The following is a 17,077-nucleotide window of genomic DNA, read 5'->3' as shown; positions in this document are numbered from 1 at the left end:
CCGATCAAAGTGCTGGCACCTCTGAACAGAGTGAAAGCCGGTGGCTTAAGACTCTCATGCGGGACGAAAAGAGATGCGAGTGAAGATCACACACACCCTTCCTCTCTCTCTCTCTCTCTCTCTCGCTCTCTCATCTGTCTGGTATCGCTCTCCTCTCACACGCTCAACACAATGCGCAGAGCCGGACAAGTCTGCACTTGATCCAATTAGGAGGAACAGCAGCGAACAAGAGAGCTGAATCCAGACAGGCTCTCTCTCTCTCTCTCTCTCTCTCTCCATTCACTCATCCACCTCTCATTGATTCTGCCGAGGATCACACACATCACACACTGACGGAAGGATTCTCAGGGGAATGTGTTTCTATTAGTGGTTGAATGATATGGGCTTTTCAATGGCGGTACAATGATATCTGAAGAGCAGGAGGGGCAATGCTGAAACTTACTGCAAAAGACATTTGACTGTATCCAAATAATCTCAAAATGATCAAATCACTTGAGGAACAAAGAAGAATTAACTATGTTTGGGCATCTTCCAATCACACTTACCGAACCTTCTTCTTTTTTATTTCATGTTAATTCTATTTGTTTGGAGTAATCTTGGAATATTTCCAGTCTGCCCTTTACCTTTCTCTGTAATCACGTTTGCTTGGCCATTGCGGAGGACCGCTGACTAAGGGGTAGGGAGATGGATGAGACCGCTGCCGTGACCCATAAATACTGAATGAGGCTCAGACTGCAGAGCAAAATACCGTCCCACTGAAACACTGTAATTTTATATGGTCATATTCTTCACGCTAACATGTAAAAATAAAGGCTAATCATCCTAATCATCTGTCATTTGTTACTACTGTGGTACTTCGGTGATGTTTGTATTTCTAACAGTGAAGCAGTAAATCCACTGTGGTGATTCTATAACAAATGTTCGAATGATTTAATAAGTTAAAATGATATGTTCAAACAGGTTTAAATAAGCAATGTGCTTTATCAAGAATAAATCACGGCGGAAGGGCGTTGTATTGTGCATGTGCAGTGATACACGGAATTGTAAAGTGAAGTGGTCATCAATGTTCCCCCAAATTGTGTCTGAGCAAACACACAAACTCCCTGAGAATTCCTTGGACCAATGTGAGCAACATCAGACGTGCACACTGTGGCCACACCAGTATCACACCGGTCCAAAATCTAAGCTCATAACAAGTTACATGGTTTAATTAAAATAATCCAATTACAGCAGTAATTTCCCATTTCTTTTAATATAAGGGATTTGGCCCACTTACAATGAAAAAACATGAGCTGTGTATGTACATCAGAAAAAGCACCTAAAGTGACCAGCTTTATAGTAATAGATGCACGGCAAAAATTCTGCAGTAAAGAAGGTCCACTTTAGACAGCTTCTCGGCCTGATGTTTACTCTGCAGCTGTTCTGGAAGAATTGAGTGTTAAATGTACACCTTTCAGAGATCAAATTTTGTTCAACTAAAAACATTTACATTTTGCACAATGAGGTTTGGTGAGTAGATGTGCCACTAAACGTTTGTTTCGCCATGGTTTCGGGTTAGCTAGCTTAATTTTGACCCCTCTCTGTAAACTAAGCGTTAACCTGCTATACAGCGGCACGTACGCATAAAGCGCTGTTCACCAATTGTTGTCACCTGTCACTCAGTGACTTGCATTGCAAATAAATGTTTATGCATTTATTTACGGATCAGGTAGGATTTTATTTTATGCGCTGCATAGATATGCTGTGCGCGGAGATCGCGGGAGCAGTGCGTGATTGTGCAAGCGCGCAGCTTAGAGGGAACATTGGTGGTCATAGCTGTGGTATCGTGAATAAAACACATCTGTTGACCAATCAGAATGGGCGACTGAAACTAATGGTTTTATAGGTTTTAATATGCTATTAAGGAAAATGCACAGACAGATAACTGAAAATGCTGAAATTTGTATTTCTCAACTGAGATATACAGTTCAAACTAGCAACAAGAACTAGAATTGCACAAAGATTTCAAATTAAAATAAAAAGTTATACAATTAAATAACAGTAACATCTTTGCATTACTGAATTAACTTTATATATATATATATATATTCTCAAGAGTACAGGTAAATAAAACAAATAGAACATAAATACGGATGTACACATTTTTAGGAAAATGATCCCAACAAACAGATTGTAACATATACTTGTATGAACTCTTTAGAAAAAGAAACTGGATATAAATGTGTGATTCACTCTGTAAAACTTAAAGCTCTATAATCTTTGTTGTTACTTTAAATGGTTGTTACTGAATCAACTGGTTGAATCCTCTTTCTAAAACATTCTATTAGTACCTTATTTACAACTTTAGTTTAGCTATTTCTGCACAGTACCTCTCTGTGCTCAGTGTCTGATAACCTGAAACAAATAACAGAGGAAGCATTAGTTCTGGGCACTAGTTCAGTGTCGGTCTGCTCTGCATCCATTTATCCCGTCTCCACACTGCACAAGTGCAAGCCCTGCAAGTCACGTGACCAAGCACACGCGCCACCGCCACACAAGACGACTCGTTTTCTCGCATATAAGATGGACATATATCTCTTGTCTTGTCACGTTCACGAATGCACTTGTTTCTTTAATATAATCGCAACATATTGCCGTCATGTAATCGCATTGCCTGACATAGCGATTGTGATATGATTAATTGTGCAGCACTAATCAAAGTTCAAAGTTGTCATAACTATAAAACTGACAAAAACATGTAGTTATGTTCAATGCTGTATATGACAAAAATATAACCCAACCTTCATGATATAGTATTCAAAGGCCTGCCCTTGACTAGAGATTTCTTTAGTCTTGTGGTTGTTCATTTAGGCCATTAGTCGACTATTCTCACGTTTATGATATTAATTTAAATATTTCAATATACATGGGGAATGTGAACATGGGATGATGGTTTAAGCCTCATGGATGAAAAATATATTTTATGTAACATTGCTAATGTTGTTTTAAATTACAGAGCTATACTAAACCATAACAACGAGCCTTTAAATTATAAATGCACGCATAATGCAAACAGCTGTGACACCGACTCAAGTTATGATGATACGTCTCTATACAATATTTCTCCAGTGAACTAGTCAAAAAAGAAAAAATATCAATTTTAGGCAAACAAACCAAAACAGCAAACTAAAATATTAGCATGAAAAATAAAAAGGAGTACGGACTCCTTTTTCCTCTGGATCAGATCGCTAAAATATTATACATTTCGTTGCACTGTACTTGTATGTGTGTAATGACAATAAATTGAATCCAATCCAATAAAATAGCCTATGATGTGAGTATTTTCTTCAAAAACTAAATTCAATTGTAGCAATATTTTAAACGTAGAATATAAAATAATTTGTAGATAAACAAATAGATAAAAATACAACTAATTGAAGCACTTAAAAGAAAACTTATCGGTGGAAATGATCAAGCAGACGGCTTTAAACCGTTTAAATGGTAGTGTTGCAGCGGCTAAAATCACTTTTAAAATGATATGCAGACAATCGACTGATAAAACTGTGCGAATAAGTGTCTCTACTCGAATAACAAATAGTCGACCGAAAGGGTGCAGACCTAGTTTATAACATGATAACGCAAGCAATAGATTATTTTATTGACACTACATTTGATAAATTCAACCAAAAATGCTGGAAGTGGGCTTTACTGTTGTTAATAATGATATTAAGATTGAATTATTACCTGGTTTTTAATACTAAAGTATCACATTGTTTTCTTTTGTCAAAGTACACACAGACACATTATGGGATGAGCAGGGATTAGAGGGGTGAATGGGCACATCTCATTAGAGTAAGAGTCACGTGAGTGAGTGTGTGTGTGTGCAGGATCATGAGGTCAGGTCAACAGACATGACCTTTAACCTCTGGTGAGGAAATGACATACACTTACACTGTGCAGGACAGATGCTTCACATCCTGCTGGCGTTTCCCACAGAATCACCTTCAACAGCATCGAAGTGCTCCAGCTACTGCTGTATGAACATCACTGTTCTTATAACCGTTCTTTACGTGTCAGGGACGTCATCTGTTAAAAGATGATTTCAACGTTTGGCAGGTGATGTGTTACTGCTGCATTAGCACTAGCAGAAGAGACGGTTTTCATGCCAAACACGTGGAGGCAAACGTTTCATTAAACACGCAACGGTAGTCTGAGGCACCAATTCAATAACATTCATGAGCTTTTCAAGCCGTAGATGATCTCTTTGCCCATGACACACACACACTCTCTCTCTCTGAAGCAGACAGACACATGAAGTCAGAGAAAGAGAGGGTCAAGTCTAATGCGTGTTAGTGCCCTCACCTCCAGCCGCCCGACCGACTGGTGCCAGCGCTGCAGGATCATCCATCACACACACACACACACACACACACACTGACAGAGGGCAGACCCACAATCTGTGAGACCAGACAATCAAATCACATTTCAAATAAATCTCTTAAAATGCCCTGCTTTTATTGTGCAACATTTATTGTGTGCCAACAGTTCACCCAAGAACTTTTTCTAGCCGAATGTTCGTGTGTCATGTGTTGTTAGTGAATGTGTGATTATAATGCTGTTTTTCTGAGCACTCGGGATTGTGTAATAATTCATGTGCTGGAGGTTCAGCGTGTTCTCCACCTCAAAGCTTTTCCCAAATGGACGTGTGGTGTGACTGAGGACAAAATAAACTCAAGATCTGGACTACGCTGGACACGCTAGAGGAATACACAACTGCACACGAAAGAACTGTCAGGTTTCGTCATCATCATCATGTGATTTCACAATCGCTTCATGTTTTGTCTATCACTAATGGTCAGTTCTCTGCAGACCGCCGCTCACGTATAGACTCTGTAATTGAAATCTGACCTGTTCAGATCATACAGTGTATCCAGAGACTGATATTGAATGATATCGCTTCAAATAGCACATGAATGACATCTTGTCTTGTTCCGTTAGAGCCGTGCGACGAGACCACATGAGCTCATACACCAAACCTACATGAAATAACTGAAGCATTACTGCCTGAACGAAACACAATGAGCTCATCTTCAATAATTCAACAAATCAAAGTGTCAACCGGATTATTGGAGCTGAATGATTGACAATATTATCATGTGTAGTTATAACATCATCATACAGGGTATATGCATTGATGTCATTTTCCCACGTGAACACGCTGGGAGACGCCCCCTTGAGTGGCAAAACGGCTGCTTCAAATAGAAAAACGGGAGGTATTTGCTGAAATTACAAGCAGTTGGACTGATGGCAATCCCTAGGATTTAGAAAGGAACCAGGTTTCCTTGGATACTGATGTGTTGCGTTTCCTGATATTGTAAGCAGTCATTTTGCCACTCAAGGGAGCGTGTTTTGGGCGTGTTCACATGGTCAGGTGCATTCCCTCTATATTAACTCACTCTGTTTCCCCAGTTCGTCCAGTCTCATCTATGTGTATGCTTAGAGGTGTTTTCGTGTTGTAACGCTCTGTTTGTTCATAAATGTCCTATTATTGGATTTCTCAGAGTGCCGCTTTAGTGACAATCTTAAAATGTGAAAAAATTAAAACTATATTACACTAGTTTATTCTTAAAAAAGGCTTGTTATTTAAATTCAGAGAGAGGACGAATGGGCTGTAGATCTGTAATGATGACCAGCGCTCTCACGTTACTGCTCATCTATAACACAACCAATCAATAACCTATAAATCCATACAATCAGAGATTCAGAGACGAGATGTCAAACATCAAGAGGTCTGATTGGCTCAGGAATATAAGGGTGTGCTGGATAGAGAAGCACTTGAGGTTTTAGAGAAGAAGAATATTCCTCCTTCATATATTGATATTTACTATCATATGTGATTGATCTCATTCATTGATCTCTTCCTCCTCACACAACACTTTCTCACTCGCTGTTCCAGACGCATGAAATGATCCTGACATTAAACAATCACACGTCAGATTCATGATAATATCCTATAGTATAATATATTGATCGTCCGACTGAAGGAAGAGTAAGTCATGTTTAAGACACAGAATATGACTTCGTGTTATGATGCTTACCTTTCATGATGGTTATGTTGGCAGATGTGTTTGCTTTTCCTAGACTGTTGACAGCCTCACACGTGTATAAACCCGCGTCTGCCTCCGTGAACTTCCTGATGGATAGTTCTGAGATCTTCCGCCTGTAGAAGTGTCCCGTAACATTAGTGTTGTTTAGTTGTTCTTGTCGTTAAGAAAGTGTTAGATAATCTCATTGATTCAGTTCACCTGCTCACATATATCATCACATATCAAAGCTGTTCTCATTCTCTCGTGTGTGCTTTCATCACAGGTGTAGTTCAGTTGAAGGCACTTACTTTTTATTTGTCTTAATCCTTAAACTTTTGGGTTTATTTTTGCCTGCGAGCTCTTTGTCGTTTTTGTACCACTTGATGATGGGCTCTGGGTTTCCAGACACAACCGCACACTTCAGGATCATCTTCTTTCCGTCCTCTATAGAGCTGCTCCGCAGGTCCTTCAGCTTGGGTTCAGCTAAAAGACAAACACACACAGAGACACATGAACATCACATCAAATCACAAGAAAAAGTGACATTCAGCATTAAAAAGATGAAGGATTCTTTTTTGGTACAATGTAGTTTTTTGCATTGCAATATGTTTTATCCTCCAACTGTCTCCAGTGTGAAAATCGCATTCTAATTACAATAAAACTGTATTTACAGACCATGTTTTACACCAGACACAACTAAACACAACAATAACAACACATTTGCACTCCAGACAATAGTTCTGTATCTCAAACACCTCATACAGACGCAATAAAATGAAACCCAGCCTCATGCAGCGAGCACTGATGAAAAGATATTAAAGGTTTCTCAGACACCAACTCAATGTGATCCCATCCACAGAAACATCTGAATCCAAACCAGTCTCTCATCATAAAGAGCATTTACACACACACATGTATTCATCTACAGTGAATTCAACGTTTGGCACAGTTTGGTTTGTGATGTGAAAATGATCTGAAGCACAAGTATCTGTACTTGACTCAGACCTCTATGTGTGTGAATCATTAGTGAAAGTGAACACAACCTCACAGCTCACTTCAAAGTGTGATATCATGTTTTAATAAAAACACATATAAAGGAACACTCTTTAATGTTTTATCACAGAGCGATGCTGTGGGACCTCACAAACTTTTTTCTGGTGGTCTTCAGCTGTTTCTTCATGTCACAGACCCTTTGGGGAGACGCCTACACTGTGTGTTAGAATGCCAAACTGAGTCCACATTCACCAGAATCATCTGAATGCTTCACACAGACACATGGTCATACTGTACTGCAGACACAAGCACATCAAGAGCAAAACCTCTGCGTCTCCTGAGAAAACCAGATGAGAGTTTGAGAAGAGACGTCAACAATGAGTCAAACTGAGCTCACATTCATCAGGTCTGCAGTCTAAAGTCAATATTAGTCAAACATTTCTCATCAAATCCAGATGACAATCTACATTCATTTACATCTCCAGAACCCAGAACTCATTTCACTGATGCAGTGATTTTAAGCAATTGGCATTCAATGGAAGAATGAAGTTCACACACACACACTTGTATATGTGGATTACCATAGACGTAATGATTTTTATATAGTACAAAGTGAATATCCTATTCCCTAAACCTACCGTCACAGAAACCCTTAGTTTAGTTTACGAGGACACAGAACGCGTTGTTATACGCATGTCATTACACAGATGTGTGTCCTCACACACACACACACACACACACACACACACACACACACACACACACACACTAATCCCATTAACCGCTTGACAAGCATGAAGTGTGTGGAAATAGGACCACAGGCATCAAATACATCACCGTAAGTTAAACATTACAGGAATTCTCCTTTCATACACATTTTATAATATACTATACAGATATAATATACAGCTTATAGAGATGTAACAATATTATGTCCTGTTCCAGGCTCGCCGTGACACTTATGATTGGAGGATGAAGAAAAGAGAAGCTTATGGCATGTTTGCAAATCTTCACTTGTCATTTGAAATATCGCAATGAATACCGTAGCGTGGACTTCATACCGAGGTATATCTGTACAGTGAGATTTTGATATTGTTACATCCCTAACAGCTTGTACAGTATAAAAGTCATTGTGTGTGTGTGTGTGTGAACTTAGAAAAGTCAAAGCGCTAATTTCACTGACACTCCCACAATCTCTTCTTCATCTGGCAGCTTCATACAGAGCGTGCGGCTCTTGAGTTTCATCTGAAGCTTGCGTGAACATGTTTGAGTTTGCAAATGAATCAGTCCTGAGAAATCCACACTGATCTCTTTCTGTGAGAATATGTGACATGGGAGTTAGCCATGTGTCACATCTGTCATAAAGTATATTAAAAATTAACCCCCAGTGTTGGGAGCTTTGGTGAAGTCTCACACAAACACTTAAGAGCGACTCAACAACGCTCCACAAACGTGTTCATGTGTAAACTACACAAAACATTAAATTACTACACAAATCAACGTATTGAATACGAATAACATCAAATATGTGGCTTGAGACACACACATGTGTTGCCGGTCGCTCAAAAGAATCAAGCTGAAGTGACATTAAATGACAAACAAACACCTGAGACAGATATAAAGCCCTTTAGATCTGGAACGCCTCATGGCTTCAGTCACAGAGTTTTCTTAATGTTCCTCACATGTGCTCAAACGTCCCAGTCGATCCTGAGCTCAGGATCTGTTCAACCTGTCGACCCATTCACAAAACTGTCAGTAGAGAGACGGTTACCTGGCGGAGAGCTGTCGGACGGGTTTGCATTCTGAGAGTTTTTCTGCTTTTCCTTGTCGCCTTTTTTTCTATCTCTATTGGTTTTCTTCTCAGACATTCTGCCGTCTGGATGTGGGATTCCTCGGCTCCGTTCAGCTGTCAGTCTCTGGATTGAAAGTTGTCCGCGCACTCGCTCCGGTGGCCAACTGTGCAGTGAAGTCTCTGTGAGGTGAGCATGTGTGTTTTACTGCACCAGAGGCGGGACCAACGCTTCATGTGTCACATTACTGTGTGTGTGCGCTCAACGCCGGGCTTCATTCTTCTGCATTTAAATGATTTCTTTTTATTTAAACAGAAAGGCTTCCGGCTTTTAAACATATTGCTCTTTCTAGAATTATAGGCACATTTGCAGTTTAAAAATGTGAGAAAGTTTAGCTGGTTCCCAAAACATAAGTATATCCAACACTTTTATATTTGATCTCAGGGTTTGGGGTATTTTGATCTGGGTAACACAGTTGGCCTTGGCCTATCCTCAACATGTATGTGTAGAACTGATGAGCACATGGTTTAGAAAAACATTTTCTTGTTAAAAATGAGCAGCCATAATATTTGTGTAACAGTGCTGACAGATAAATCCAAACTTTGAGAAAAGAGAGAGGAAATATCTTTTTTATTAGCTTTTTAGTTTTATGAGCTTCTAGGGGAAATGACATCATGATATGCAAATTTTGAGAGAACGGGACATACCATTTGTCAGGGATCTTCCTACTTAGATGGCAATAGTTTATGGACACTCGTACAATAATATACAGCCACAGAAAACATCAAGAGACCAATTCAAATGATTTTCCCTTTGTATGAATATTACTATTTATAGGTACGTGTTGAGGTAAAATGGTCCTTTTTGTTTCATGTCATGAAATACTAACAATATTTCTGCCACATTTCAATCAAAGTCTGTATCTGGAATGCTCTGCTCAGAAAACAAGTTCAGGTTCACTTTTAAGCAACACAACAGTGGTTTTTCTGTTCATTTATTTAGTTCAACAATCATGTTTTCATGTATATTGTCATGCTGTCGGTCTTTCTCATTGCTGTTGGATGACTTCATGTCACTCTTGAGCTTTGATTTTGTTGAAATTCAACAGACACTGGACTGGAATGAGCACAATACATCTAGACATGATGGTGACATGAACATTTGGAATGAACTCTTCATGTTTCCACGACTGTATATCACAATAAACACTTCTAAGTATAACGGCTAACACTTTACAATACGGTTGTATTTGCTAACATTAGTTAATGCCTGTGTGACATGAACTTACACAGAATTTATACAGTAATTATTATTAATAAGACTCACAATCTACTCCTCAGCACTGCACTTTATCCCTCACTAGCGAGAACAAGCAACAAGAACTCACACACAGTCAGACGCATTGACACACGCTCTTACTGTGATAACACAACACTGTACAATACACACATGTGTTTACATTCGCCACTGTGTAGTTAGACAGTATGTCAATGTGTAAATGTAAAAATGATTGTGTACACACGTACAGGGAAATGTCTATTGTAGTTTTGTAATTCTTTGTCACTTATCTGTCATACTGCCATGTTGGTCTGAAGTGTTTTACCTCCTGTTGCACTTGTGTATATGGTTGAGTGACAATAAAGGGATTTGATATTAGTTCATGTTCATTTCAGCATTTACTAATACATTTTGTAAATCTAAAATTGTAAACATGAGTTAATGCACAATGAACAAACATGAACAATTGAACTAATATTGCGAAAGTCTATAATGCTCACTGTTCATTCACGTTAACAAATACTGTGGAAGCTCATTGTAAAGTGTGATCGTGTACTCGTATCATTTGTCCTTTTCCCTTGACATGACGACACATCAATGACGAAAACACAGTCAGCTTGACAGGACCAGACACGCTTACGCTGTTCTCTGATGAAGATCTGTGATCTCACTCATTGCGTGTGACTCCCGCTGTATCTGATCCTGTCACAGATTTAAAGCAGATCTTGTTGAATGAAAGTGTCTGTTAGCTGTGAGCAGGTTCAAGTGAATGCTTTCAGTTTCAGTCAGTGGGTGTTGAATGAAACTCAGGTGTCTTCAGGTAGACGGCGGTTTCTGACAGGTGGGTGTAGGGTGGGCCAGGTTGAGGAAATCCAGGATTCCTTGCTCCTTTACAAAGGCTCATTCGTCACAGATGGATGAAGTTAAAGGAATTCTTCAAACGCTCTCTCTCTCTCTCTCTCTCTGAGGATTACCGTACTGTATGTACACATTCATTTCCTATCATGTTGAATTTATCACTTAGATCTCTTTACATTTCAAATTCACAAAAGAATCAGATTTTAATTCATCTGTATGAAAACATAAGGTGAACCTCTTTGTGTTCAGATGAGGAAGTCATTTACTGTACAGAAATACATCTGGTGAGGCATGAGGGCAAACCTGTCTTCATTTGGGTACCAAAATCTTGGAGATGCGGAGGGTCACCCTCGATCTTTCCGCGATCATGTTCTGGGAGTTATAACACGTGACAAATAACAAAATGTATCTACTGTATCTGTACACATCACTGAAGCTCTCATACACCTGAAACCATCTGCAACACACTACAATATAAACCATTCATGTCCCAACATTGTGTAGTACGGCACACGAATGACTCAATGCCTTCATCTGCTTTAAACATGAAGTGACAGAGATACGCAACTGGTGATTTCTCCTGACCTACGCCAAAACTCTCTGAACAAACAATTTATAGTTCAAGGCACTTAGAGACCAAATTTCCAGAGGACTTTTCTGAGAAATATCACAGACTTTCCATGAGCGCAATCTGTATAAACATGACGCCTACATGCGAAGATGCGTACGACCCGACAAACCCCCTGTTTCCATAAAACATCATCCATACCTGCCGCCCGCCTCACAGATCTGCTCTTCTGCTCAACATTCACATGACAAATACTAAATGAACAGGACAATTCTAATAATCCCATAATCCTTTGTAATATTATTGCTAAAGTGGCCTTAACTTGCATGTTACTTCTGGAATGAGACGGTAGGATTACACCCTTCATCATTACATGTGTGACGATCAGACAGAATCGCCTACGAGCACGAAAAATCAACACAACTTTAGATGTTCAGGAATGAGCAATAACCGACACGCACGCACACACACACACACACACACACACACAAAAGAGTGTGTTTTACATCCCTGTCCTGTGAGTTTCTAGGAGGGGCGAGCAGTGTAAGCGTAAAGCCTGTTTGAACATGAATCCATCACAACATTATCTATAATATTCCTCTCCTCTTACTTATTTGGGTTTTGTTGTCTTGGAGACATTGTTCAGCTTCGACTCAAACATCTCCAGCTGTTATTTCCATAATCTAAGTTACAAACCCCTACAGTACAAAACATTAAGACTAGAAACAGGAACACGTGTCTTTTTATGGCTCGTGCAGGGGGGCAACATATATGAGTAAACTCATCAGAACTCTAGAGGAAGACCGCTGTGGGAATTATTACTACAAGCATCTAAATAAATCCAAACTTTTCTATGTTATATTGGAGCATCTTCATAGTTGCCAACCTTTGACTAGAATCTGCAGAATCGTTCTGTTGTCATTTGATCGTTCATCTAGTATTAAAGAGTATTAAAGACGTTCAGAGCTCTTATTGGCTGCGTTTTCTTCATTATTTGGTGTAATTTGCTCACATGTTGGTCATTCGTTAGAATTGTTTTGTTTGATATATTAATGGTCTGTTCCTAATCCACAACATGTCCATTTTTGGATGACTCACTCCATTTTGTTATCTTGCGTTACAGCGTCTTCGCTGGAGTAAATATTTTGTGAACTTTGTGAACTGTGTGTGTGTGGGAGTTGAAAGCTACGGACACATTTTGCAGGTGTATGTTTTTCATTGCCATAAAAGGTCATCAAAACAAAACAAAATAAAGGACAAAAACTATAATTATAGGACCAGTGTAAATATTATACTTTCTGTGAGAGCCAGTAAAAAACACAAGCCTCTGCTTTAGCATCCTCTCTCTCTCTCTCTCTCTCTCTCTCTCTCTCATCCAGATGTCCACCATGTCCCATAATGCAATGTTTCCATTCAACATTTCTTAAAGTGAAGTTGTTTTAGCTTGTTTATTAAACACGGTTTCAACACAGGGAATCGTGCACTCAACAAAAAACAACCTGCACACCACACGTACACACACACACACACACACACACCAAACACACACGGGGTTGAATGTTTTACATTTTAAATTTGGGTATAGCCAGAAAAATGAATACAAAGACAACATACGATAGGAGCCTCGAGGACAGAAGTCATGTGACATACAGATCAATATTCAGTATCTGAAATGATGAGCAGATAGAAACATTTGTCTCATCTAGAGGAGAAGAAGATTCAGAAATGATGTCGTCTGTCATTAGAGTTTGTGAAGAGATTCAGATTTGTCAAAATATTATTGAAGATCTCAATATGAACTCTGATCAAAGCAATCTGAGAGAAAACACTTTCCTCTTGGTGTTCACCGTGAAGGCTCTTTGGTCCACTGTGTTTTTAACATGAATCAATTACTGATCGAGACACATTTCATGTAGTCGGACTAGTTTCCCTGTCCATAAAGCCATGGCCATAACATGCAAATAAAACACTATACATTCACTTGTTTCCGTTCTACAGAACTGTATAATAAAAGGACTTTCTAAACACACAGTCAGATTGTCATGGTCGCGGGTGGTGAGAGACAGAGAGAGGACCCAGGCGCAGACAGCGGGTAAGGGTTTAACACACTTTAATAAATAAATACCAAACAAAGACCCACGGGAGGGGGGGGGGGAAAACATAACAAAACATGGATACAATAACATAACAAAACAGGACTAGGACCAACTACACTATACAAAGACTTAAAATTAAACTCAAAACAAGAACTACGAATACACTAAACTAGACTGACAAGACACAGGAACTCACCACACAAACCACAATGAACCAGCACAAGACCGAAGACACAAGGGCATTAAATAAGGGACCAAATCAAGAGGGGAACAGGTGAAGGGCATTAATCAATAACGAGGAAACGAGAGGACGGGAACAGAGACGAGACCAGAGAGAGCATATGATAACTGCCTCTCTCCACATTAAACATGAGGTTCTGTCATGATCCTGCCACTAGACCAAGAGAAACATGACATGATGAGGCAGAATCAGGACACAGATTCAGTCTATATGAGACATGAAGAGATAAATACTGTAGATATGAGAGTCTGGAGAAGTGTTAACACCGACATCATGAACTCCATGAACTCTGCAGGTATGAGCTAATAATGAAATGCCACAAGTTTAACCCGACAACATGTTCATGCGTTTAACGGACAGATTTCTTAATCTTAATTTGACTAACTCATAGTCCTGGTTTAAGATAAACCATGTGTGTGTGTGTGAAACCAGGTCATATAGTTACCGCACTCCTCATGAAAAACTGAAAATCTTTCAACTAAAACCACTGACATACCCCACTAACATCATGAACACCAATCACTTTCTCACTTTTCTGCTGTTTAACATCATGGTTTGATCAAATGTTGTTTTATTTTCCAATAAAAGATGTTTACATCCTTATCACTTGATCAGATTGTGATATCAGCTGTGTTTCAACTGAATCTGCTCATTCACACACATGACATGACATGACGTTTAGTTCATTCAGAGATACAAATCAATCCACCTTAATGATGTTCCCCGCAAACGTTCAACTAAATAACTATTATTACATTATTATTGTATAAGTGCACACAATCCATTCATCTACACTGAAAATCTAAAACCTAAATGAATTGTGTCACATTCTTTGTGTGATTAAGAGTGAAGGACAGAACAGTCGGATGATGATTCTTCTAGAAATGTGAATCATAAGTGATCATTGATCCGATCCTTCACTGTTCTCAGATCTGCTGTATTTTTCTTGATTTTCAGATGGTTTGTTGAGAGATGTGTTCAGATTGTTCAGTACTCATTACCAGAGGTGAGTGAGGGGTACATATGATGTGTATTCAGTCATGTTGTGGTCATGTATGTTTAAAGTACGTTTGTGGGTTACTCGTATAGTGACACATTAGTCCAAAAAAGACCTCTCCACCCTTAGATAAGATCTTCAGTTGTATAGAAATCCCCCTGGAAGCCCAGCACCTGCACATTCTCATCGTGACATTTGCACGAGGAACTGACAAGAGGAGGCGGACGGGTGACTTACAACAGGAAAGATATTTCAAACGAACCCATTCACCCACTCACTCACTTACTGCTGTGGAAATGTCCAGTCACCTTCACATTAACTCATTAAAACAAACACACAAAGCAACATTTCTGCATCGAGACATTGGAAATCATGATGACGGATTCATTTCAGCTCTGTTTGTATTGTGCTCTTGAAAATAATCATCATCATTCCATATCTCTGTATAGCTTTCTCCTCCGAGAAGATTTGGCTCAAGTCATCCAGAAGATGTTTACAGATGTATTTGCTCTCATTCAGTGAGGGCGAGTGGTGTAGTGAGAGAAGACAGCGCCACCTGCTGGAGACTTTAAACAACATCCTGATGATCTGTGTATTATTACGAAAGTGCCAGCAGGTCCAGAATTGATGATACAGACGGCCAGCACTCATTTAAGTGACTTGTTCTTTATTTAATTGACTTGTTCTTTGGACTTTCTATTTGTTACGGAAACCTGCACTACGGGGGATTTGAGTCCCTTTTTCAGAACAATTATCAAAACTTTTAAACTCCCAGCGACTTGTGGGAAGGGGCAGAGGACTGGCCGCTATCTTTAAGGAAAGTTTCTCCTGCCGTACATTACGGACACATATAAAACAGTTTTGAACTTCAACTACTGGTCCTGGGATCTGTTGGTGATTTCACAATATATTCACAACCCAAACCCCACAAAGATTTTCTTGTTGAAATTTCAGTGGTATCATCCCAAATTTTGTTATTCATGTATGCTGCATCCCCAATGTGTTTGCCAAGGACTTTCTTAGATTCATCTGATTTAATTCAGCTGGTGAAAGGTCCCACTCGTTCTCATGGGCACACTCTTGATTTGATTTTTTGTGCTATACATGGAAGTAGGTGAGTACAGTTTCACAGTTCAGAAACCAATTTTATTCACTGTTCCTTTGTCATCTTCTGCTGTCTAATCATGTAAACCTGCCTGTTTGACTCAAAAAATATCTCCCACCACTAGTTCTATTTTTTCTTCTATGTTAAAGAAGTCTTCACTGCCTCTGATCTCTTCTTCATCAGAAGTGGTGAGGAGCTTATAAATGGTTTTAATGATATTTGCAGAAACATTTTGGACACTGTAGCCCCTCTGCAACAAAAACAATCAAGTCTGCTCCCTGGTTAAATAATACTACACATGCTTTTAGACAGACCTGTAGAAGAGCTGAAAGAAGGTGGAAGAAAGATAAACTTCAGATTTCTTACGAGATGTTAAAGACCTCTCTCTGATTATCAGAAAGCAGTCAAACTGGCTAAATCTAAGTACCTATCTGAACTTATTGAAAAAGAACCGGTCATACACCAAGAGTTTAACACTATAAATGCTGTTGTGAATCCTCCTGTCAGTAACAATCTTTTGAAAACAGTAGATATGTGTGAAAGTGTTTGAAGACAAGATAATGAACATTAGACAGGATATCAGGCCTTCACTTACGAACCTGCTTTTCCTCCAGATCCCAGTGCCACATTTGGCCAGTTTGACCATGTTTTTTTTTACATGCAGTTATTAATCAACTCCACCCCGCCTTTTTAAAGAAGAATTTGATGTGATTGGCCCTGTTCTTCTAGTTTTTAGTGATAAGTGCCTTGATTCCGGAACTGTACCCGACTGTTTGAAGCATGCTACTGTTAAGCCCATTTTACAAAGTCCTTCAGCCAACAATTTTATTACATTTTATCAAAAATCTTGGAGAAAGTAGTTCTGCACCAGCTGCATGATTTGTCTGAATGAAAATAAGTTTCTTGAAGAAGTTTCTCAATCAATATAGGTTGCTGCCATTTGCCCCATGACTTGTCAGGTCCCCCAAGGATTTATCTTGGGCCCCTTATTGTTTTCCCTATATATGCTTCCCTTGGGTTCTATTTTTTAAAAGTCCTACCATTGCTATGCGGATAACAGCCAACTTTATTTGCCTCTGAAGCACA

The 17,077-nt window shown here is 39.2% G+C and overlaps 1 protein-coding gene across 3 annotated transcripts in view; it reads right to left on the bottom strand.

Annotated features, from left to right (window-relative positions):
- Window positions 1-9,084, bottom strand: part of nrg1 (neuregulin 1) — a 34,603-nt gene extending 25,519 nt beyond the window's left edge. For all 3 annotated transcript variants that reach the window (XM_079448131.1, XM_079448132.1, XM_079448133.1), the window contains exons 1-3: window positions 8,830-9,084; window positions 6,374-6,548; window positions 6,078-6,199 (exon numbers count right to left, since the gene is read on the bottom strand). In XM_079448131.1, coding sequence (XP_079304257.1) covers window positions 6,078-6,199; window positions 6,374-6,548; window positions 8,830-8,926 — 394 coding nt within the window. In that variant the 5' untranslated portion in view covers window positions 8,927-9,084. The remainder of the gene's footprint in view (window positions 1-6,077; window positions 6,200-6,373; window positions 6,549-8,829) is intronic.
- Window positions 9,085-17,077: the final 7,993 nt, after the last annotated feature.

Source organism: Barbatula barbatula (assembly GCF_947034865.1).
Source record: "Barbatula barbatula genome assembly, chromosome: 24".
Classification (NCBI taxonomy): Eukaryota; Metazoa; Chordata; class Actinopteri; order Cypriniformes; family Nemacheilidae; genus Barbatula; species Barbatula barbatula.
The sequence above is the reverse complement of the archived record's forward strand: the minus strand, read 5'-3'. Positions and strand labels throughout refer to the sequence as shown.